At 43.2% G+C, this 24,453-nt stretch overlaps 1 protein-coding gene across 1 annotated transcript; it reads right to left on the bottom strand.

Moving 5' to 3' along the window:
* Positions 1 to 314: 314 nt before the first annotated feature.
* clcn1b (chloride channel, voltage-sensitive 1b) lies at positions 315 to 22,462 on the bottom strand. The gene is made up of 23 exons (XM_036538142.1): positions 22,388 to 22,462; positions 13,249 to 13,468; positions 12,600 to 12,731; positions 11,885 to 12,013; positions 10,729 to 10,862; positions 10,443 to 10,520; positions 8,863 to 8,941; positions 8,392 to 8,517; positions 7,991 to 8,075; positions 7,719 to 7,820; positions 7,374 to 7,458; positions 6,959 to 7,114; positions 6,456 to 6,525; positions 5,978 to 6,088; positions 5,347 to 5,560; positions 4,962 to 5,095; positions 3,583 to 3,770; positions 3,321 to 3,402; positions 2,543 to 2,625; positions 1,526 to 1,570; positions 1,295 to 1,399; positions 914 to 1,000; positions 315 to 725 (listed from the first exon to the last, which is right to left on the bottom strand). The coding sequence occupies exons 1-23, from the start codon at positions 22,436 to 22,438 to the stop codon at positions 345 to 347; spliced, it is 2,877 nt and encodes a 958-aa protein (XP_036394035.1). The 5' UTR covers positions 22,439 to 22,462; the 3' UTR covers positions 315 to 344.
* Positions 22,463 to 24,453: the final 1,991 nt, after the last annotated feature.

Genomic DNA, 24,453 nt, shown 5'->3' with positions numbered 1-24,453 from the left:
ATACTGTTTATGAAATAAAGATACAGAAAGAGAATGTTCATCCATTCTTTTTCAGGTTTAAAGACATAGCGAGAAACCTGAGAAACTGAAAGAGAGAAAAGAGGGAAGTGGCTGTCAGAATAGACAATCTTTTGAACTACAAATCCTATAAGCACTGGCTGCACATGTATCCTTCCCTCTATGTCTGAAGAGCGTTGAGTGCCTCGACTAGGGAACTAGGTGCCAACTAAACTTCACTACCCACAATGCACATCCCCACATGAATCTCATGTCTTTGTGACAAAAGATGGGAAAAGCAGTCCTTTAATAAAAAATCCCATACAAAAAGTCCTCTTCTACTTTGCTCAGAGTGGCTCCTCCTCGCTCTCTCTCTCTCCGTCCCTCTCTTGTTCCACCACAGGATGGAGGGAAGAAAGAGCAATGGATGAGGGGGAAGGAGGTGGGAAAGAGGAACCTTCTGCCCCTCTGTTGTTGCTGCTATCGCTACTGCTACTGCTGCTATTGCAACCTGTCCCACCGCTGTTGCTGGTGGTACCATTGCCCTCAACCTCCTCCACGTTCCTCTTTGCCCCCTCGATCCACACTTCTCTCTCACGCGTTGGGGAGGATGGGGGGGAGGTAGGCTGGGGAGGCTTTTTTGATTTTCGGCTGGCATCCCGGAAGCTGGCCAGCGGAGGGCGTAGGCGGACCCCGCTGCGGGTTGAGCCCTCGATGGCCTTTTGCAGCTGAAGAGAAGAGATGGAGAAATATGTGAAGAGAGTATTTACAGACACACACAGACAAAAAGTGACAGAATAATAGGTATATGATAAGAGCTGGCTATAAACTGGAACAGAGAACAAAGGCAAATAAAAACACCAAAAAAAGAAAGAGAGACACGGAGAGGAGCAAATAAAAATTGAATGTCATTTACCTCCTTCAGTGCCACCACTCCCACCAGTTTCCCAATGCTGGTGACATAAGCATGACTCAGGCCCAGCAAAGAAAATAACGTGTGAGTCTGAGGGAGAGAGGGACAAACATTGGTCATAATAGCACATGCAGACTGGCTAATGCAAATCAAATAACTATGATTGCCATCAATACAATAGGACGACAGAACAACAGGATTCCATTCCCACCCATCCTGTATCTTCTTTGGCATGTGTGTCTTCACAGGGTGGACCAAACAGTCATCCTCATTTCAGCACATTCATCTCATTTCATAAACAAATTAAAACTGAGCCAGAAATCATACACAACAAGGACCTTGTGGTTACTAGACATTTTTCTGCCCAATGGAACTACCTCTCACCTTGTGTAGCGAGGTTCTCTCCACCAGCTGAAAGGGGGATGGATCAACTCGTATTTGATCGATGTCGATTGGCTTATCCAGCTCAGCCTCTTCCCAGGCTTTGATCTACAACATCCAATTAGAGAGGACATCAGCTAATTCAAAGATGTGATTAAAGTAGTATGTGGCTGAATGTTTAGTGATGTAACAATAGGGAAAACGGTTTTCTCACAAAATACTTTTGATAGGTACCTCCTCTGGTGTCATTGTATCTGTAAGGGGAGGAGGTGCAGCCTCCTGAGAGACAAAGAGAGAGAGAGAGGGATGGAGAGAGAGGGGGAGAGAGAAAGAGAGAGAGGAGGCTGACAAAGGACATGTACCACATAGCAGGAAGCATCACTAATGAGCTGCATTTTATCTCTTCAATCATTTCACTTCATTCATGTTTGCGCACGACGTAATATGTAATACTGTTGCACATTTTAAAATTATTTTATTTAATGTCATGTGACAGTTCTGATACTATCTTGTTGTTTGACACTGACATCACAGTTTGTCTCAGATGTGCTATTTGAAGGGATACTGTGAAGTAATTTCAGACAAGCATGGAACAGATGTAAAGCATCTTCCATTGTTAATCCAATATCCTCACTATGTTGATCTCTTCTACTGAAAACTGAGTAAATAAAGCTCATTAAGGCCTTACTTTCTTCATACAAATCAAAATCTTATAAGATTTATAAGAAGTGGGAGAATCCATGTCCTGGCAAGTGTGAATTTAAAGAGAGAAATTCCTGCATTTTGTTGAATGCTGAAAAAATAATGCATCTCAGTTGTGAGACTGCTTTTCATAGAATAACTCATACACTCTATATGAGAAAGGCACACTTACATTAATGACTACTTTGCATTCAGAAAGCTTTTTAATGGGAAAACAATCTCAGACTTCCGCTGGAGATCAACACTCCCTTTTGTGTGGCTTTTGTCTAAAATGGCTGCAGTAACAGCTGAATATGGCAGTAATGACCATGCAGCTGTGAACATCACTGGTGGAGTGTACTCATTCATTGACCACTTATAGTGTTGTCCTACATCCTACAGCTGTGCGCTCCTCTTTTATTATGGGGTTCAAAATTATTATGCATTTTTTGCAAATCAGAGTGTGTTTTGCACCATCTGTTGGGTTTGAGCAGCAATTGCAATTGCAGTGCAAGTCGTGCATTTCCGCGTTTAGCGGTGACATGTGGCGTGTACTTTTATCTACAGTACCTGAGGTTCCGCAGGCTGTCTGTCTGATGAGGAGGAGAAAAGACCTTGCAAGGTTCTCCTCACAGCCTGCAGCGGCCGTTTGTCTGTGACGAGAGGGAACGGGCAAATTGAGTGGAACTGGTCTTTCTTTTTTTATCCATGTATGCATTAAACTTTGGCCTGCGTGATTTATATTTACACAACTTGTCTGCGTGTCCATGAACAGCAGGTCCAGAAATATTGACGTTCACAAGGGTTTCACTGCCATTTTCCACAGGCAGAAATGAAACATCAATTATACCCACCGGCTTCTCATGATATCAGAGTACCTGGAGTATCACCACTCATTTTACCAACATAAATATAAACATAACATAAATAAATATAAATCTAATATATAATATTATACATAAATATAATAGTTAATATAATAATAATAATATAATAATATAATAATTTATATAAACATAAAACATCAAAATGTCCTCTTAAGCATAACTACTTCACTGGAAAAAATAAAGGCGGTTTCTCAATATGCAGCACATTATCAGGATATTTGTAACTGGAAGTAATAACTGGTTATTACTCTCAAATTTCCTTCGGGATTAATAAAGTATTTCTTATTCTTATTCTTATTTAAAAGTTATCCAAAAATGCAAGCAAATTATTTTGATCGGGATACAAATGAGATGAGCACACAGAGCTACTTGCATTTATGTGTTTCTTTGTATCTGTTAATGTTCCAAAAGGAGAGAGTAATTAGACAGCATGCACCCTTGAACTAATATTGTCAGCTCACCAGAAGACGTGTGATTGGTGGATGGCTCTTGGGGTTTGGGAGCTGGGAGAGGCCCATTTCGTTCGTCCTGCACTGGTATGCTCTGGAAGATGACATGACATTTTGAGTTCACCTGAATGACACACCTAATGCACACCCTCTTCAGTAAAAGTCAAATTCCCTGCATTGACTGAAAAGATAAACAGCCATTTTGTTGACCTGTCTGGAGGTGTAAAATGCATTATATTGTATGATACTGTGTAATGATGTCTCCTTGACAAACCTTGTCAACGCTCTCCTCTCCTCCTTCCTCATCCACAAAGGCAAATGATTCCCAGCTGACCTTTGAATCCAGTCCCTGACTTTCCAAAACCTGTGCTTGGTTGAGGACCCGCCTCTCCGCTGAAAGCCACCAATCAGAGATAGCCTGAAGCTCAGTCCTCTCAATTGAGCCCAATAGGATCATTGACTCTAAAGAGAGAGGGACAGAGGTTGAATGATGGGGAAAAAAAGAAATACAAACTTACATTTACATATTACAGTACAGTGACATTCTACCAGCGGGTTATGGCACAAGCTCCCTCCAGTACACATATTTGGACTTTTATATATTTATCTATTTTGGTTAACACAGGTTGAGTTAATAAATTGTGTTTAATCAAAGCTAATGGAAATTAATTCATTTGGCTAAGCCCAGAGCCATTTAAACATCATGTTGTAGCTCTACTATAGACTGTGTGACTTGACAGGAGTGACATTGCTTATTAGTTTCTCTTCTGCCTCTTGAAGACCTCACTGGGGCAGTACAAAGAGAATGCGAAACATTTATACAGATAAAGGAAAATTGCTCTTCACAAAACGAGGTTGAGGTTGCATTACTCCCACAATACAGCACAATCTATGTTCTGCTTTGGTGCCCATGATAAATTCTAGAGGTGACAAACTGATATGGTTAGATTTTCAGAGAAGGAAATCCCGGCCATGTGATTCACACTATAAATTCCCCATCTAAAGAATTACGCAACTTTTGGAAGACCATTTACACATTTATTTTAAGAGACTCATTCTTGTTCTGCACTGTTCTGCACCACTTCTGGCCTGAAACCACCACTCTCTGTGCTTCTGTGCATGGCTGCTAATTGCGCTTTTATACTTTCATCTCCCCAAACAGCCGAAAGGCATTCGTTTCCTATTCACTTGATGTCGCTCCCCTGCCAACTGTACCAGTTTTGCTCACTCTGCACATTACCATCACTTTCCTTCGCACAAACAACTCTTCCTCTTGTGCTCACATAAACAAATATATATCTTGTTGCTAACAGCAATGGGTTTGCAGTCCTCTACAGGTCCAACCAATGGGGTGGGCACACTCCCTTGACAGTATCGAATTACACAAGTCAGCATCCAGACTCTGGACCACCTACAGCTCCAAGGATGCAGTATGCTTTTGACTTTATATATGCCAGGAAAAAAAAAAGAATTAGGATGTCACAATACTAACCCAGTCCAAGAGAAAGCATCCTAAGAATCAGTTTGGTGTCATTGTGGTTTCACAGCCATTAAAAAGGTCTTACGTTTTTTGACATTTACTGAGGGGATGAACCTCCCTCTGTGTGAGGGTGAGAAGAGATAAGAGAGACGACACAGAAGAAGAATTCCTACCCTTTGAGTCGACCAACGGGATAGTTTTTAAGGAGGTGGACTGTAGCAAGTGATTTAGCTCTCTGTAGGTAGACTGTGTGGAAAGGAACTTCAGTTTCTTCACCATAATGTCCTCCACAAAAATATTGTATTTGCTGTGAGAGAGAAAAAGAAGGGGGGGGGGGGGGGGGGGGTTTGGCTGGTATATTGAGTCTGACTGATATGCAAATAATGTTTAGTCATGGCCTTGACAAACATTTGCCTGCTGATAATATAACCCAAGATGTCTCTAGTCATTCTGTCTGATTATGGAATTAAGAATCTATTCAACTGGGTTCCACATAGGCTCAGTACCTTCATTATTTTAAAAGGAACTTTAACTGCAGTTAAGTTTGAGTTCCCATACCTGATGTGCCCAAAGCCCAGCTCTGGGAGGTAGGGCAGTTTCTTGACCTGGATGATGGAGTCGTAGAGCGAGGGCTGCAGCCCCTGAGCCACCATGTTGGCCAGGATCACGGCCACCATCATGGGCAGGATGTGTGAGATCTGTCCTGTCAGCTCGAAGCAGATCACCGCCGTGGAGACCGTGTGGGTCACTGCCCCTGTCAGAGCCGCTGCCCCTGAGAGAGAGAGCGTTAGGGAGAGAGAGAGAGAGAGAGAGAGAGAGAGAGAGAGAGAGAGAGGGACAGAGAGAGAGAGAGAGGAGGGATTGAGGGATGATGGGCAGGAGCAGATGTCCATGAAAAAAGGGGATGGGAGAGAGAAGGAAAGGAAGAGAGAGGGGAGAGGGGAGAGGGGAGATGGGAGAATGGGGTGATGGATAGACAGATGTAATTGTAGTTATAGATAAACAAGGACAAAGGAGGGGAGGGGAGAGGGTACAAATTAAAAGGGTTAGATATGTTCCATTAATGGAGCAGGTAAATGGATGAGGTATGTTAAAGGAACTGAGAATGGCACTTTCACTACCTTATAGATTAAAATATAAACCATAACAGAAAGCGTTATACATAGAAGAGCAAAAGTGACAGACTAACCGATGACTGCATACCCCCCCGGCAGGATTCGGTACACAATTCCGTCAAACAGAATCCCATTGGGGAAGAGGGTTGCCATGATCTCCCCCACCAACCGGCCAAACGCCGCACCTGAAGGAGAGAGAGGGAGAGAGAGAGAGAAACGGGGAAACACAAGCACATTAGCGCTTGTCACAAGCACAACGCCACTGTCATTACACTTTGTGCTTTTGACGCCCATTTCTACAGCTGGATATTTCCTGAATCGGCTTTGATCATGGACACCACAGGAGCAGCTGAGTTGAAGTTTGAATTCCTCTCTGCTGCTTCCCTCAGCAGCTTACTGTGTGCCTCACTGCTTTGAACAGCTCAAATCAAAGAAGCAGCACATTTAAAAGCATAAAAGAGGGATGAGGCATACACCTCCTGCATTATTCAGCCGGAGCTTTGCTTCAATGACACTACAAATCAATTACCACAGTAAGCTTTTAGTACTTACCCAATATGAAGACGGGCATAAAGGCACCTGAAGGGATAGGCATCGTTGTAGAAATGGCAGACATCCAAAACTGAAAGGTTAAGTGAGAGTGCTACATCACTGATATACAGCAGCAGTTGAAATATTTTCCAAGGTATGTTGTCAGATGAAAATGCTTAACATCACAATCCCTTCATTGTTTTTTTAAGCCATTGGCAATTCCACACAAGTTTTAAAAAGTTGTTATATAAACCTTTCATTGATGTCTCTGCTTTTCATGAAAGGAGTACTCATTTGTAAGTCTCAACACAATAAGCATAAAGAAATTATTCATTGGCTGTATTGTAACACAAAAATTGAGAGCTGGCAATATTTTTGTTAGTTGGTACAAAATTCATGCTATTCACTACACGGTGTGGTGATTTGTGTGAGTGAAGAGGTGACAGGAATGTTGAATAATATCTGCACGACCTGTTTTTAAAAATCTACGGGACAGGCATGTTGAGGGGAGCTGGAGGCAGTACCTTCATGACGAAGAAGAGGAGCAGGATGACGAAGACGCTGACGCGAGGGTGCAGCCAGGCAGAAGAGCGCCCAAGGCCGGGAGGAGGAGGGGAGCCCCAGATTTTGGTCCAGGTGAAATTGTCAAAAAGGGAGTTAATACACTCCCTGGGCATCAACTGCAGGAAAGAAGGGGTTGGTTCAGTAAGCACACAAGAGTGAACACAGTGTGTACTATTAGTTCTAAATCAAATAGGCATCATACTACCTCAAATACAAAACAGCAAGTTGTCTTAGTAGGGGTAGTCCACACACCAGACAAAGAAACATTTGGCTGTTTTTAACAAACTAGGACAAATACTGATGCAGCGAGAAAATTAAATGAAGGCTGGCCTGACTGGTGATTGTAAAACTGGAAATGAGAGCTTGAACTCTGACCTCTCCGGCCATGAACTGTCCAAATCCAGGGGGAAAGGTGAAAGTTGCAATGATTAATGTCACGGCACCTGGGTAAATCAATCGACTGAAAGAACAGAACAAAACAAAAATCAATGGCGTGAGGCAGAAATACAAATAATCACGGCAGCAGCAAGAACAAAAAATAATGCAAGCGATGAAGCGAGTTGCAATGACAGTATATGATTGAAAGTAATAACGTTGATGGGGGGAGGTTAGTCAGAGTATAGACATAGTTATTGATACTGTTAGCATCACAGCATTCTGTTGCTCAGTCAATGTGTCAGTCATTTGTGAGTATAAGGGCCCCTCCCCCTTCTCTCTCACTGTTTGGTCAGGAAGCGGGTGAGTGTGGTCTGTCTTCTCATGACCATAACCACCTGGCGATTCAGGTAGACGAAGAAGGCGCCCAGGAAACCACACGAAATGCTGCGGGGAGAGCAAAACAAATAACCACTCGCTGGAAACCACAGCGCACCCACACACTGACAAGAACAGAACGTGTGGTCCAGGTCCTAGTGCAGTATCACTGAACCAATTGATGCTACGGCCACAAAAGCTATGCACAGCTGCTCTCACGTACTCTCTCTCTCTCTCACCCAATGACGGCGAATGCTGGCAGTTCCTGAAGGTCAAAGGGGAACTCCATCCGGAAGTTAGTGCGGAAGAGGGCAGTGATGGTAACTGACAAAGGGAGAAACATTGCCAAAAAATAAACCAGACTTGGAGCAAAAAGCACTTTATCTTCTCAGTGTTTCTGATGCCCTTTTTGTGACACACTGTCATGTTTATTTGTACAGCGTAATCACCCTATGATGGAATGAGTGAATGGATGAATGAACAAATAAATGAATGAATGAAACAGCTAAACCACTTCTTTTTTTTACTAGGAACCAGACTATTATTGATTAAATATTTCTTCAGTTTTACAGGTACAATTTTGAAATCCAACATTCAAGGCTTTGTCAGTGAAGGCTCACAGGTCTATATGCATTCTTACCGGCATCTTTGTTCCACACTGATAGCACTCTGAATATGAAGGCACTGAAAGTGGCAGCAAAATAGCCCCTCCAATAATTTCTCACAGCGAAGTAAGTAGACGTGACTTCAATACTGAACAGCACCCCTAGTGGAGAAAGAAGGAGAGGAAAGAGGAACCTGGGTGAAGGTTTTGAATAGACAAACAGGCATGAATAAAAGTACATGAACAAGATGGTGAACAGTAAAAAGATGCATAAAACTAAAAAAATGGAAGAGCAAGGACGTGTAAAAATGCACCATTTAGAAGAGGGGTAGAAGGATACTGGGGTGCTGAGGTGGGTTGGGGGTGCAGTGCACTGGGTTACTGCCAGGCCTCGGTCAAATACTTTTGTAAAACTGAGGCACTCCTTTATGCCGAGGCAGCCTATGTAAACCGTGGAGTGGAGACAGAGAAAAAGAAAAGGGCAGGAGGGAGAGAGGACAATTTTACCTCCAAGAGGAGTGCCGAAACAGCAGCCCACCCCCACAGCACAGCCCACTGTGAGGATGTCTGTATAGCCATAGGGGTTCTACTGACACACAGAGAGGGAGAGAGAAGTGGAGGGAAAGGGGAAGGAAGAGTAAAAGAAAGGAGGTGGAATGGAGGAAAAGAGAGAGAGAGGGATGGTGGAATAAGAGGTGGCGAAAGGGATGAGGGAGGGACATGGTCAAGAAATAAGAAGGGAAGGAAGGGGAAAAGAAAAGGAGAATGTGAATTAAAAATGCACAGAGTCAGGTGGTGAAGCAAAGCACAGATCCTCATAAGGGAGAAATGCACAGAACAAAAAAAAAAAGTATGGTCAAATGCATGTAAGTCACAGAAATAGTGGCGGAAGTTTCTGCAAGTGTAAAAACACTGCAACGCAATCAATAAGCGGCAAGAGACAAGAAGGACAGAGAGATGGGGACATAATGAAAACAAAAAAAAAAAAACACTCCATCTCCCAGCACACCCGATATGTGGTAAAGGTAAGGTGCAGATTTGGGAGGTGAGGTTCTGACTTGCCTCCCACCGGGGCAGCGAAACAGGTGGCCACTCCCACTGCACACGCACAAACCAACAGGTCCATATTGTGGGCGCTATTCTGGTGTGGAGTTCAGAAACAGATGGAGGAACAAAGGGACAGAGGCAGACGGGGGGGGGGGGGGGTGGGGGGGATAATGTTAATATGCATGCCAGACATTATTATCACAAGCTATTAATACAGTTGGGGGGACAGTCGCAGTGTCAACATGCGAGCCAGAGCCGAGGCACGGGTAAGGACGAGGACGGCATTCACGAACACGGGCAGAGGAAAACAGACGTGTCAGGCAGGGAGGCCGGCGCGAACACGTGGCGGCGATGATGATAAATTCTCTCGGTTCCAGCACGCGGCGGTCTGACTTAAAGTGATACCCCAGCCGCGTCACTTTGAGCTGTGGTTGGTATCGCAGGTATTTCTGAGAACTTTGCTTATCTGATATATTTTGCTATATCCGATATCGAATATATTAATTTTCTCTTTTTGGATTTCGGTGCCAGAATATGACTCCAAACAACTGGTTGTCTGTGGAGATCCTGCAACTTCCAAATACCCAGAGACATATCATATCAGGTAAAGCTGAATCATAATCAGACCACCTTTCAAGCAAGATTAATCCTTAAAGCATAGCCTAAGCATCGATTGCCTCTGAGCATAAAAACTCTTCTATTGTGCAGTTCTTCTCTCCTGCCAGATTACTAAATCTCTATATCTGGTCTGACAAGAGGTAACAAGTCCTAATTTTCATTCTGACTGGAGCGACACAGATACACATTCTTTCAATAAACCTATTTTCATACTTTTGCTTCAGGTTTAGAAATTATTGATGCGCTAACAAGGACATTTTTGCAGAAAAACCTGGCAATGCAAACACCCCTTCAATATTACCTTCATACGCTCAATGGAAGAAAATATCTAATGAATTTACAGATTTTCTGTGGAGTATCCCTTTAATGCAGCAGTGTTCCCAGTGTTGGGAATTCTCTTTTTGTGTGAGGCCTCTGCTTACCTCATAGACACCACAGAAGATGGACATGATTTTGCTCAGCACTGCTGCACAGATACTGGCAATGTGAACAAAGGGACCCTGAAAAGAAGAGCAGGAGGTGGGGGAGGGGGGGGGATGTTGCGGGTTGAAGAAAAAAACATCTGGTAAGTTATTGCTTAAATCACTAGGAACAGAATCTTATAGTCAATATTCTATTATGTTATATTTCAGTCCGCCTCTCACACCCCACTGAAGGTGTCAGACACATGGACACTGTATTCAGAGAGCTGGAAAGGAAGAGACCCACTTCTTTCCCCACTGGCATTCCGCTCCCCAGTCCAGCCGTCAGGCCGACGACTTTAGCCACAAAGGCCTTCAGGGTCAAATACTCCTTGAGCACCACCCCTCTGAGGATGGTTTTCAGTTCAGGAATACCAGAGCCTGAGAAAAGTGAGAGAGAGAGATCAGACGGTTGACAAAGGGCATAGTGAGTTTGCAGAGACAATATATTGATGGAGACTTAATGAACACTGGAGAGTGCATTGAGAACAACTGTACATTGATACATACGCACAGAGGATCAATACCATGGCAGACACATACAAACTGACTCAACTGGACATTACAGAAGATCAAGATCGGAAGGGATATTTTGTTAAGGAATAATGAAATATAACGTACATACATTGCATTCCCATTCTGTTTCTTTACTAGATTAATACAAAAATGTATGCATTTGTCAATCTGGCTAATTAGCTCATTACTGTAGCTACCAATCTAGCTGATCCTATAATGTAAAAAGCCTGCTAGCAAGCCCATTTCTTCCACAGTGTCTTAACTAGTTGCTGTCTAAAGTAGCACCCAGCTAGGTAACCTGACTGAAATAGTCATAAACCTGTTATGATATTGCTATAAATGGATACCATCCAGCAGTTAAAACTTGATATATTTATGCAAGTTTCTAGAAACCTGTTGACTGACTTTTTTCCTTTTAATTAGTACCGACTCACGTTGCACAGTTTCCTCTAAAACTTCACAACACTGCAATTAAAAAACGACATAATACATTCACAATCAAAGAATGGCATCTAAGAAAAATTCAAACTCTGTCGGTCTGAGTGGTACTGTAGTGAATTTGCCATCTATTTGTATTGACTAAACACTGGCAGCATATGGAAATACACAGCTAGTGACAAGAGTACTTCCAATGCCTATAGACATTTAATGCAGCAGCTTTTAGTGACACCTTTCTCACTCATTCACTGTCTCACACACACATACGCACATGTCTCTGGAGGCTCCAGTCATCACTGATCAACACTGACTGGGTAAAACACTGGCATTAGGAAAAAAAAAGGGAATCTTATAGCCGGGGGGACAGGAACAAGTGCACTGTGGGAGAGGGGGGGAGGTGAGGGGGGGGGCGATGCAAGCAGACAGGGGCCGTAACGGTCAGTACACACCAATGGACTGCGGGGCAACCAGGTGGCAGAAGAGGGAGGCGAACATGATGAGCACCATGGGGTAGGTGACCCAAGCCAAGTACTGTAGCAGAACGTTCCCCTTTAGCTCTCCATGCATCCACTTATAAACTAACAGAGAGAGAGAGGGGGAGAGAGGGAGAGACAGAGGGCAGTTAACACCGGGACATCGGACACTATGCTGTTGATGTTAGAAGCAGGCATAAATCTCATGTGTGTTTTCCACAATGTTGACGGGGGGGGGGGGAGGGGGGGGTGGTGCCGGTTTACTGGAAGGTTGTTACAAATGCACTGGAGCTGGAAGAATCCGACATGGCGGACGCAAACCAGGGCGACCAAACTGCATGCGTGTACTCCAATTAGAGCATTCTGCCCACTTTGCCCTTGAACCCTGACCTGGTGTCACTACATGTTTGATGTTCACGAGGGCAGCCCATTTTATCAATTGAGCCCTGGAAGGGATTTGGCTCGCATAAAAAAAAGCATTTTCTGTGATCTTATGTTGTCCACAGCTAGATACAGACATGAAGACAGTGGTGCAGTCTATTTCATGTTCTGTGTTGATTTATACATGCTGCTTGTGGGTCATACTAAATTTCATCCTCAGCCCATATGCAACATCTGGAACACATCTCCGTGCTTCCCCTCACTCATTTAACGCTTTGATGTAAGACGTGAATTATGGGTATTGTAGTACCTTGTAAACTCTTGGCGCTGGCGTAGTCCATGCTCCAGCTGACCAATGCCATGGTGAGACCCAGCAGTACAAGGAAGATCCAGTCCTCACCCAGCTTTGTCACAATGTATCTTTGAACCCGTGCTACACAGTCTGAACAAGAGCGAAACACAGCTCACATAACAGAAATGGAACACTATCCCACACAATGTGCCTGTGTAATCTTGATATACAGTGCAAGTCAAAAGTTTGGGCACACTTTTCTTTCTTTATTTTTCACACATTTTTGAATAATAGCAAAGACAACAAAACTATGAAATAACACAAAGAAATAGTAAATAGAATTATGCAGTGACTAAAAAAGTGTTATAAACAAATCCGTACATTTTAGATTCTTCCAAGAAGCCAATTTTGTTTTTAATTAAAAAAAAAATTTGGAAAGAAATTCATACATAGGCATCAACTTTATTTATATTAGTCTAAGAAACAAATTTCAAGCCTTTAACCATTATCTTAATCAGGTGTGTCCAAACTTTTGACTGGTACTGTAAACTGCCTTCTCAAATAATAATGTACTTATTACATACCGACAGACAAAACCACACTCAATGTCTTTCCCATTATTTTCCGATGCTGCCCTTTCGCCCCCTCTTCTGTCCCCAGCTCTTACCTCGACATTTTGAGTAAGGGCGAGGTTTCTTCATTGAAGAGGTGTGGCTATGTCCTGAAGATGTGAAACCCGTCTCTACGGCAGCAGCGTGGGAGCGGCCATGGGCACGCTTTGCCGAGGAGACATCTCCTCTGTGTTTCCTCCATTGTTTTTCTGTCAGCAATCGAGTAGCCTCTCTCCGGGCAAAACTCCCCAGCTGCTCTCTGTACTCTCCATATAGCTAGGGCGAGCAGGTAAAAAACAAAAAACTACATTACCCACAATGCTACATCAGGTTACCATTGTGGCACATTCCCAGTTCAAGGGACAAAACTATGTGCAATAACGCTTGAAGTTCTTTTTGCATTTGAGGATTTTTTTGTTGTTGATTGCAGGAGTACAAATTCCCCTCTAATCAAGACACTGTTCATTTCTAATTGGGGGAAATTCAGAACACTTACAGAAATATGTTTTAATTCCCATGGCAACAAAATTCCAATATTTTCCACATATGTTATGAGAAGGCCATTATTTTTATACATTTGTTCTCTTTATTAAATATGTGCTCTATTTCTATTCTAGCTCTTCTATCCTCATGGCCATCTGTGAAAATGTAATGTGAAGCTTAACAACTTCTAATGTTGGTGTGTCAAAATGTCTCCTCACCATCTACTACCCCTCAACAGCCTCCTACACTAACCCATGCCCCACCCTAATATTGACTCCCGAGACAGGACAGGAACAAGCTGGTAGCTCTATAGGATAGAAGACTTTCACCAATTAACATTCCTGATGCTAAGGTGCTAAAAGACTCAGAAACAAATTGCACTTGTTTCAGATTTATGCACTGAGAATAAACAGCAAATTTCTATCTGTGTTAGGATAGTAGAGTTCGCATGATCAAAGATGCACCTAACCAGAATAGATATTGTGTAACAGCTTTGTGCAGTGATAGATGCAATTTTTCTAATACATGCACGTGCACAAATCGCGTGAATCAATGGCTCACACTAAACAGAAGAACGCATTAACTGTACCAATTTACCCTGTCACAGTTTTAAAAATTTTCCATTTATCTACATAGGGAAAGCAAAGTCAGCTCTGGAGGAATTACTTTAAACTAAACAAAATTACAAAACCAGTAAGGGGTATGCCAGAGCCAGCAGGTCAGGAATTTAGTATCAACGATTTATCAGAGGTGTTAATGAGGGTTTTGATTAACATCTCGGCTTTAAGGTCACGGTCCAGATCTCATTTCATACCCCAAAGATTGAATCCCTGGTATTTATATCAGTTTCATGGTGCCCCTTAAAATACACTATCTTCCATAATGAGGCCTTACAGTTCCTAATCTGAAAGGCTACTTGGCCTGAAATTTGACCCACTGGTGCACACCAGGGATTAGCGCAAACAGGGTCAGTGCCAGGTATCTAACTGAAACAAAAAATGCAACACAAGCCTCTTGGAGATGATTGTTGGGTCCTGCTGAGTATGAAAACTCAGCAATACCAGATAACGGATAAACTAGTCCAGAAACAAATGTTTATATGCTTGAATTTTGATGCCTTAAAACTGGGAGGTGGGAGGAAGCTAGAAGCCTGAATTTTAGCACATGGTCCTCTCTCTGAGCTCCAAACCACAAAACTCAGGGTATAGGTACAGCTGAGAAAACGTCCATAAGATAACAATTAGTTATCTATACAAATGCTAATAGTTCATTTTCCAGAGCCTGCTCACAAATTATCCTTGCAGAATCCTGACCAGTGGTTTGTAGAAAGCCTTTATCAGTTGAGCCAGTCAGAGAGTGGGACGATAAGGACGATGCAGACTTCTGTGAGAAGTAAGCATTATACCAAAAGCAACAGCGGTAGCACTTATTAAAAATGATGGGAGTTTTCCATGAACTATTCCAACAAAACTAGTAGATGCAGAGCTTCTATTTGGGCTAAATTCTAGCTAAAACCGAGAGAACGGCCTATTATCACCATTTTATCTGCTTTGGGAGAGAAATATGAGAGAGGTATGGGTAAAATTGAATCCGAACTTGTTCATTTTTAAGGTGAGGGCAAAAAATGGCATCTTATATTGTAAAGTCTCATAAATCAGTCCTGAAGATTCAAAATTTCTGGCTCTCTTAGAGCCAACATGGTTAAAATTCACAACCACTCCTGTAGCAGCAGTGCTGAACTACAAAAGAAAAGCTGACAATGATTGGTAGTCCTGTATAGGAAACAACATTATTGGAATGACAGTTCCTGGTAAGGTTCAAAGTTGTTCTCTCCAATATTCGGTGACACAATTTAGAAAAGTCAATACAATGAAGTTTAACGAAATAATATATCTTTTGAAACAAAGAAACAGCAAACAATAATTGTGCTTTTAATTTTAATTTGAATGCGGCTGTTTCACACTGTTACAAAATACATTGATGAGTAGCAGCAACATTGAAATTGAATTTCTTTTGCCATGGAAATTGTTACATTTGTTTCTAATTGCTCTGAATTTTACAGCACTAACATGAGAAAACAACACATGATAGGGACGAAAATCTGCAAAAATTGAAAATCAGGACAAACGCAGAATCTAAACTGACTTGGATATTGAATCCAAATTAGTCCCTGAAACCAAGAAAGTATCCTCCACAATGCACACTGAATCATATTAGTTGACATACAATCTTCAAAGAGTTAAAAATTAAGTTTTCATATTGAATTGACTGAATTCAGTTTTGACTGAAGTCATGTTTCTAAATAGGATTTAAGAACCAATTTATGTATGACATGCAGTTAAAAGATTTGTCAGTGTCTATCTTGTCAGTCTTGAAACCAATTTCTTCACATCACACAGGCACTTGCAGGGCATGGTTACATCAAGGCTGTGCCAGGGGAGATGTTGGAGCGAGAGACAGAGTGAAGGAGAGGGAGGGAGGGAGGGAGGGAGGGAGCGGGACAGAGAAAAGAAGAAGGAGAGGGGAGAGGGGGGCAGAGAGAGATTAAAAGGGAGAGGAAGTATGTGTGCGCGAGACAGAGAGAGAGAGACACACACACACAACAAGAATACATGCAGACAGAAATAGACAAAACGGTGGAACAGGATGGGAAAAAAATCCCCCCGGCGGAAGCATGGGGTCTGCATGTATAACTATATCCAAGTTCCTAGGACCCCAGCTGGACGGGAGCCAGATGACCGGGGGAAGAGCTCAGGGAAGAGAACATTCCACACCTTCCAGCACAGAGCACCATAGCATTAATAACTCAATCATCACCGCGGGTGACAGGGCCGCTTGCATCAGATTCTCAACAAACACCCAAATATCAGCCCCGCGATGGCAGCGATAAACCATGAGGTACGGCAAACAGGTGCACTGAGCCGTTAATGCGGATGTTATAATAGAGTATTATAGTGTCAACCTCAAAGCGCATTTCGAATAAACATCCTGAGCACTGCTAAAAAGAAGATGGTACATAAACACAATTGTAAAATGTGTATTTTTCAGAAACACAGATTGCAATTTTGAGTCCATGTCTCACCTCAGATGAACTACTCAAATCCCTCCCATGAGTGAAGGATATAAGTGAGTGTGATATAAATAAATATAGATAAATAACTGAGGCTCAAGTTTAATACAGAAATGCTAATGTCATTAGTCGATCTCTTTGCTACTTTTCTCATTATTACAATCACTATTGCAGCTCCTGTCCCTTCCCCTTCTATCCCCCACTATAAATAAGACAAACTGCTTTTGGTGAAAACTCCACAAATGTTTTTTTATTGTTACTGTCTTCCTCTGCTATGTTAACCACCACTGCAACCTGACACTAATTGCATAATGGCTGATGTAACACGTTATACTTATGACTGGTATTACAGTTATTGTGACTACGACTATATATACATATACTCAATTAGTTATTTATGTATCAAGCCCTTGCAGCAATCGCTCACCACACCAACCTGTTCTTTTGCAGTCCGCTTGGGCATGCTGTATGTCGGGACAGCTCTCCCCCCTACCACAGTCTCCTCTTGTGTCTGACTTTAATACATGGGCACCATTAACCATTAACAGTATTGAGCTATCAATCAGAGAGAAGGAGAGAGGGAGGGTGTATTTTATTAGACAACTATGCAAGATAAAAAAGAGGAAGCTGTAGATAGACAGAAAATAAAGGAAGGAGAGGATGTGTGTAAACAATGGCAGGGACAGAAAAATTGATGGGCCATCATTGAGGAGCGGTGCTGATGTATGAAGTGGGGACAGGAAGCTGGTAAAACTTGTGCAGGTAGCGGGTGCAATGGCACTAGATACTGAGAAAAAACAGTTTTCCCAGACTGGTCCATTTGAAACCACGGAGACCATTTGTCACAAACTGAGACTACGGTCATCTGAGCCAAAAACACCACTAAGTCTGGATATGTGTAACACATCTTAGGAAGGAGAACAAGCCTGATCTCAAACCAGTCTGAGACCTTGAGGCTGAGGCCAACGCCTGACACAACAACATGCATTATTTTTTTTCTTTTCCCCAAATTTTCAAGAAACAGCTTCACTGAAAAACAATAACAAACGAACTATGGTTAGTGTTATCACTAAGATGTGTGTCAACATGGAAAACAGTCCCTTATCAGGGACTAACTTATTCTGATGATTAAATGACTACATTACTGGCATTTATAGATGCAATCAGTTCAAACTGTACACCACTGCTGGCTAACTTTGCTGTGACATTCTAGCGAAAACAGTCATTGACAAAGAGAAACAGCGAAAGAGCAGAGGCAGAATTATTGTTTTAGTTACAGTACGAGCAAAACGACTGACTGGGGTTGAACGCTCCAGCATAGATGAAGCAAAACGATCTGTTGCTTTATGCCATCTTGTTTGTGTGAGCTGTGCTGTGACATCACTCTCTTCGTCAGGCAAAAGGAGTTAGCGAGAAAGACAGCGTGAGAAACTCTCTCCACGTCAGACATTGATTATTTATTGTTTAGCAAAACACAATCTCTCATTCACTCTGTCACTCTGTGTTTGTCTACCTTCACTGGATTGTACTTTCTATGGTCGTCCCGTCCTCTGTCCCTTCAACAGTGATCCCCAACCCCTATTCAGATAACACAGCCAGGTACAGTGGGTGTCACATTGCTTGTTAAATACGTGAAAGTGTGAGAAATACACTCCGCTATTAGATAGATTCACAAACCACACACAAGCAGTTGTAGTATTCAAGGTCTGTCAGTAAATCACTATGTCCATCAACCACAACAAGCCAGGAAAGGTTACTGGAAAAAAAGAGGGGGCAGAGAGTGGAAGTGTTTGAGAAAGGGGTAGAGAGGGAGAGAGAGAGAGGGAGAGAGGGAGAGTTGCTAACAGATGCATACAGTGAAGGGCAGAGTGACTTTGAGAGTTAATTAAAAAAATAATAATGACAAATTCCTTGGTCCCTGTGTCTGAGTGTGTGTGTGTGTGTGTGTGTGTGTGTGTGTGTGTGTGTGCGTGCGTGTGTGTGTATGGAGTCAGGGCATGTGATTTTGTGTGTCTGTCAGTATTCACAATATAGCACTGTCCTCAGCCAGAGGATAATGATAAAATCTGACCCAGTCACTGATGGACAGATGAAGAGATTAGACATTCAGTGCCGCAAACATATGCGCGCGCACACACACGAACGCACAGCTTTCCATCTGTCTTCTAACCAGAGAGTAGTATTGTTAAGGCATTAAACATTTCCACCATTATGCATGTCAAAGCCACTGTATGCATGCCATTTGACTAACAAGTACAACACATCCAGAATCAATTACTTCAGCTATCATTCAAATGGCTTACAAGAACATCAGCTTGGTTTCATATACAACCGGTATTTTGTAGAATAACCGCTGTTGGCAGCCAATACCACTCATAGCAAAGGCAATGATTGCTCATATTATTAGTCCAATTAATGAACCTTGATAACTGCAGCAATACTATAAATCTTACCAGAATTTGGTCTAAATTCAGGACTGTTTCAAAAGTGTTGATACGTTCTTTCATCTTTCTCCTCTTCCACTGTGTCTGTTCTTTGCTCCTTGCTCTCCTGTTCGCTGTCTGTCTTGCTCCGTCTGTGTATATCTACCAAAAATCTCTCCTTTTCTCCTTCAAAATTCAAATCACCCTGACTGTACCTACCTCTTTTTACTGAGGGGAGGGTAATGCATGGTGTTCATTGTGAGTGACTGGACTGGACTCTAAAGTGGGGGAATGGTGCTCTGAGAGAGGCTGAGGGAGGGGGCCAAGTTAATACAGACACTTTGGGTTGACAATAACTTGTCAACAGCTCTTAATTCAGTGAATTTATCCTCAAGCCTGTCAGTGCCATGGGGTGTACAGTCCAGTCATTCGCCCTGTCAGTGTATAAACCCTCTTTCAGTTGAAGCATTACTGCACAGCCGCGTCCATCAGTACGCATACACACTGCCGATATATATAACTGTACAGCGTTGATGTCCTCCAGCATCAGTCAGAATACTGCTCTCAGGGTCAAGATCATCTGCAAAGACATGCGGTTTTTTTGTATTCCTCACTGCTACCTGCATATTGTCGCTATGGTTCCTACACTAGCTTCCTCCCCCAATATTCCTCATCTATCCCCTCTTCTTTTATTCCTTGCCTGCTATAGAATTTTCAGGTCTCTCGTCCTCTTTCACCACCATGCTCCTCTCTACCCCCCCCCCCCCCCCCCTTCCCCCCCACAGTACCTCTCTTCCCCAAACTTTCTCCCTTTCCCCTGTCTACCTCTCTTCCCCCTGCCCCCCCCCGGGTGTAACTCTACTCTGGGTTATATTTAGCCTCAGTGTGACCCAATGTTCACTGACACACTTCTTCACACACCTCTCACTCTCAATCTGTTTATCTCCCCATTTCTGTCGATCTGTCTGTGCGTCCCGTCCTTTTTCTGCACAGGTTTGGTTCACGCCGGCAGGCTAAATCAGCTACCGCACTCAAACACCAGAGGCTGCCAGTCAAAGCATGCCCTGAGCTGCTTGGATGTTAACGGAAATTTGGCACCAAAACTGAAAACATTAGCAGCTTCAGTTCGCTTCTGACTGTATCAAACACTGTCTTCCAACCCGCCAGACACATCTATCCATATGTTTGTGAATCATTTTCGAAGATTAAAAAAAAACCGATTCTACGAATCATTTAGTAGGTTCATTTAGGCTGGATTGTGTTTCTATTTGTCCAAGTGTCTAATCAATAAACTGCTGATCCGCTCTCACCCTCTGCACTCCGCCCGTCCACGACTGTTCACATCTGTCCATCAACACACCATTCATCCCAGTGGCCACCTTCTCACAGTGCCTGGCCAGGGGGTCAATTACAACTGTGTGATCTGTAATTGGTATAATTGATTCTTTAAGTCCAGTTACAGGGTCACACCGAATATTCCAAAAGCTGGTGGCCGTAGCGGGATGTTAACACAATGACCATATATACATGTTCCTCTTCAAAATATTTGCATGATCCTATTCCTCCACTTATTTACTATATATCTATATATATCACTTATACCGCTATACTGGTGTAATTAGGACTGGAGGAAAGTCTCTAAAGAATATTAGAGTCTCTAAGCCTCTAATATTCTTTACTTATCATAACTGACCTATGACTTGGCATCCCATTTTTTATCTGTCGTTGCAAAGCTGTCCCCTGCACTGGACCATTTTTACCTCGTCTCCCTCTCTGAGACTGAAAATGCCATTTCCTGGTACCTGCCTGTTGCTCAGTACCACTGGGCTCTCTATATTCTTTCTGCCCAGTTAGGGACAGAGCGGTGTGTGAATAGGAGCAGGTCTGAAAGGAGTTGGCGTTGAATTCAGCCAGCCTTCGATTTTTCTCATTATGACTGACACACAGTCGCTGCGGCCAGCTTACCTTTCCTTATCCTTCCATCTCGCAGCCTCTCCCTTTGTCTAACCCTCTCAGAAAGCCTGCCTAAATTGTACTCTTCCTTCTGTCGCTTTCAATGCAGTGTCTATCAATGTCTGCCAGGAGTCTATCGATCGCCCGCTTTCCCCCGAACAGAGAGACAGAGTTGGTTTAAGCAGCACGGTGAAGTCAAGCACTGAGTTTTTGCTTTGCAGAAAACAAGACAATATTTCTGGCAGTGTCCGTAACTGCTGGGCGGCCATATACCCCACATTGCCATAACATTCTACAGAACAACAGATAGGAAATGGTAGTGGAGAGGAACCGAAGGGTACACAGAGACGGTTTCAATGAAAAGCTGTTCCAGCTGTTCCAGCTCAGAACTTAATTGGAGCCGTTGTCTGGATAAAAACATGAGTCACTTGTTGTTCCAGGTAATAATCAGTGTCTCTATTCCCCCCCGGGCCAGCATCAGACACCACAATAAAACAGGGACTGTAAACATATCTATATGGGAATGCGTTCAGGCTATACAAAAATTGGTGGAATTTGATGAAACAAACATATATATTTCAAATACAATCCCGGCATGTTTGGAATATGCGCCATGTACATTATGAGCACAAAGATACAATTATATTTAGCAAGTATGATCAGGTTTCCTCTGTATGTATATGCATGCATATGGTCACAGAGAGATGCACAGATTGATGACATTTCAAGACAGCAAGCTAGAGAATATATCCTGACAGAATGAAGAAAGACAGGTCACATGGCTGGACAGCAGTCCATGACCAAGCCTGGGAAAAATTTCTACAAATATCTTCAGTGCCGGGAAGAAGTGGGAAGCGTGTCTCTAATGAAACACTTCAACAGGTAAGAAAGCAGCTCATAGAGGGGTTGTAAGATGGAGATAAAGTTCTAATTGACAAGGTTGGGGGGGGGGGGGGGGGGGATTGCAAAAAAACAACACTTCTGTAGTACACATTATCGTTAGCTAGGAAATATTTACACGGGTGGGAGGTTTTAAAAGCAAACATGGTAAACTCAGTGGAGTTAGACACAGCGGGAAAAAGATAGAGTGGGACACAGAACAGACTGCACACCCCAACGTTACCTTACAATATTTTTTGCAAAGCCAGCGAGAGTACAGCACCGCACACTACAGAGAGGGAGACAGGGGGAGAGTGAGGGAGGGAAAGACAGAGAGAGATAGACAGGGGGGGAGATAAGGGAGAGAAGAGAAAGGCAGATACTGACCAGGGTCTGCTGGTATCTCAGAGCCTTCCTTTGCGACGCATCTGCAGCCATTGACACGCTGTCACTGACCCAAAAATAAACCTGCTGTCTGTCTCAGCATTTCCACCCAGGCAGCACACATAGCCGCGCACACACACACTGTAACTGGCTGGCTGGCTGCAGACCCTCTGCTCGCTCCGGGGCGCAGCGACCCCCGCTCTATACCCACCGCCGCCACCTCCGCCGCCAGATGGAGGGGGACCCTCGTACATGTAAATGATGAGGCCACCCAGAACGCATTAGTTTCCTTTATTAGAACTGCAGCTCATCATTCTAGCTGCCTCACATTAACAACACCAACACCCTGTCCGTTGCCCCTGGTAACACGCTAAGACCTTGATCGCCCATTACATTTTTGGGTGGTGAGGGTGTAAAGGGGGGGGGGGTCTGGGTGTTGGGGGTAGGAGATGAGGGGGAAATCCACCCCTGACAGGGCTGTCCCTGCAATGTGACGAGGGTGTCCTAAAGCTGGTCCACATGACACGCTGCACCTCCTCCTCATGCCCGCTGCTGATGCAAGGCTGTTCTCACCCCCCTGCACTGTGACTGCTGCCATAACCTGTCCCTCCTGCCACCAGGGCCACCCACTATTACGCAGCTCCATCAGTACTGGCCAGCAGAGTCACTTGCGCATTCCAGAGGGGTGGCAATGTAGCATAGTGTTAAGGAGCGGGACTCGTCAAACCAAAAGGTTGCTGGTTCAATTCCTCACTGGGGCACTTCTGTTCTATCCTTGGACAAGGTACTTAACCCTGAACTGTCTCAGTAAATGTCCAGCTGTATAAATGTGTAACATATAAAAAAAAAAAAAAAGTAACCTATGTAAGTTGCTATGGATGAAAGTGTCTGCTAAATGCCAGTAGTGTACAATGTCTCACTCTGTCTTAAAATCATTTTCAGACCTAGTTTTTATGAAAAATCACAAAAATGAGGGCACAATATTCCTCCTTTAATTGTATTAATATGTAATAACTTTTGTTCCCATTCTCTTGAACAAGGGAAATGGCATGAGGGCAAGTCGGGCATTCCCTCTTCAACTGCAAGAGAAGCACAAGTTCTTTATTCTAAAGCGTCAGTTTAAAATACAGCGCTTTCCAGCGGGCACTGCGCCACACAGTGTCGTAATTTATGACTTTCACCATGTTCAGTAAAAAAAAAAAAAAAAAAAACGTCTCTGCAGAGTGTGTGCTGGAGGAAAAAAGGCTGAACAGCTGAAGCAGCCAGAGTTCTGCCCCACACAAAGTTTACATTCACTGCCACGCTCCGGGTGCCCTTGCTATGGCAGTGTTGGGGCACCGCGCCAGTCATACAATACCGTACTTGCACACAGGGCGAATCGCACGCTACAGCAGCGAAAACAAACACAGGGAAACGGCAACCGAAATAGATCCGGAGATGAACACACAAGCAGATGCAGTGCAGACATGCTAAGAACAGTTCAGCCTTGCTTCATCTTTAAGAGAAGACACACACAAACACACACACACACACACATATATATATATTCATGTACACAGCACAGGAAGTCACATACTCCGACACCCTAAAACAAACATCGGCACACAGATGACACACCGATAACACAACACCAAATTAAAAGAAATGATTTCCTTTATTTTTTTTTTTTTAAATACATTTGGCAGTCATTTGTTAAAGTACAAAAATTATGTTAAATTCACAACATTTTCCCAGAAGCACCCTTGTCCCCCATCTCCCCTTTACCGGCTCGATAAAGAAGAGATCATGGCAGTAAATTAGACCCAGAGTATTTCCTAGCTGTGTTCCCATGTCCTGAGCTGCCTCGACTCTCCCAGGTGTACCCTCAATGTCTCTCTCTATTTCCCTCTCTCTATTCAGCTTTATTTATCTAACCACTCAATCAATACTGTTACTCTCCAACTGCACTTCACTACACTGTAGTAATACTCTCCAACCACTCCGCTTTGAGTTAGGAAGAGCCAATACTGAACCTTCAGTAAAATGCCCACGTACTGGAGTGTACTGTACCACACTGCACAGTACTGCCA

Source organism: Megalops cyprinoides, chromosome 10 (assembly GCF_013368585.1).
Source record: "Megalops cyprinoides isolate fMegCyp1 chromosome 10, fMegCyp1.pri, whole genome shotgun sequence".
In the NCBI taxonomy this organism is placed as follows: domain Eukaryota; kingdom Metazoa; phylum Chordata; class Actinopteri; order Elopiformes; family Megalopidae; genus Megalops; species Megalops cyprinoides.
Note: the sequence above shows the minus strand (reverse complement) of the source record. Positions and strands in the feature narration are given on the sequence as shown.

Excerpts from the sequence above, each read along its gene's own strand:
- clcn1b (XM_036538142.1), bottom strand. The coding sequence starts at position 22,438 with ATGGCTGCAGATGCGTCGCAAAGGAAGGCTCTGAGATACCAGCAGACC. Across the intron at positions 13,469-22,387 it reads TGAGATACCAGCAGACCCTG|CTATATGGAGAGTACAGAGA; the intron begins GTCAGTATCTGC and ends TGCTCGCCCTAG. Across the intron at positions 8,076-8,391 it reads AGTGTGGAACAAAGATGCCG|TTACCATCACTGCCCTCTTC; the intron begins GTAAGAATGCAT and ends TCCCTTTGTCAG.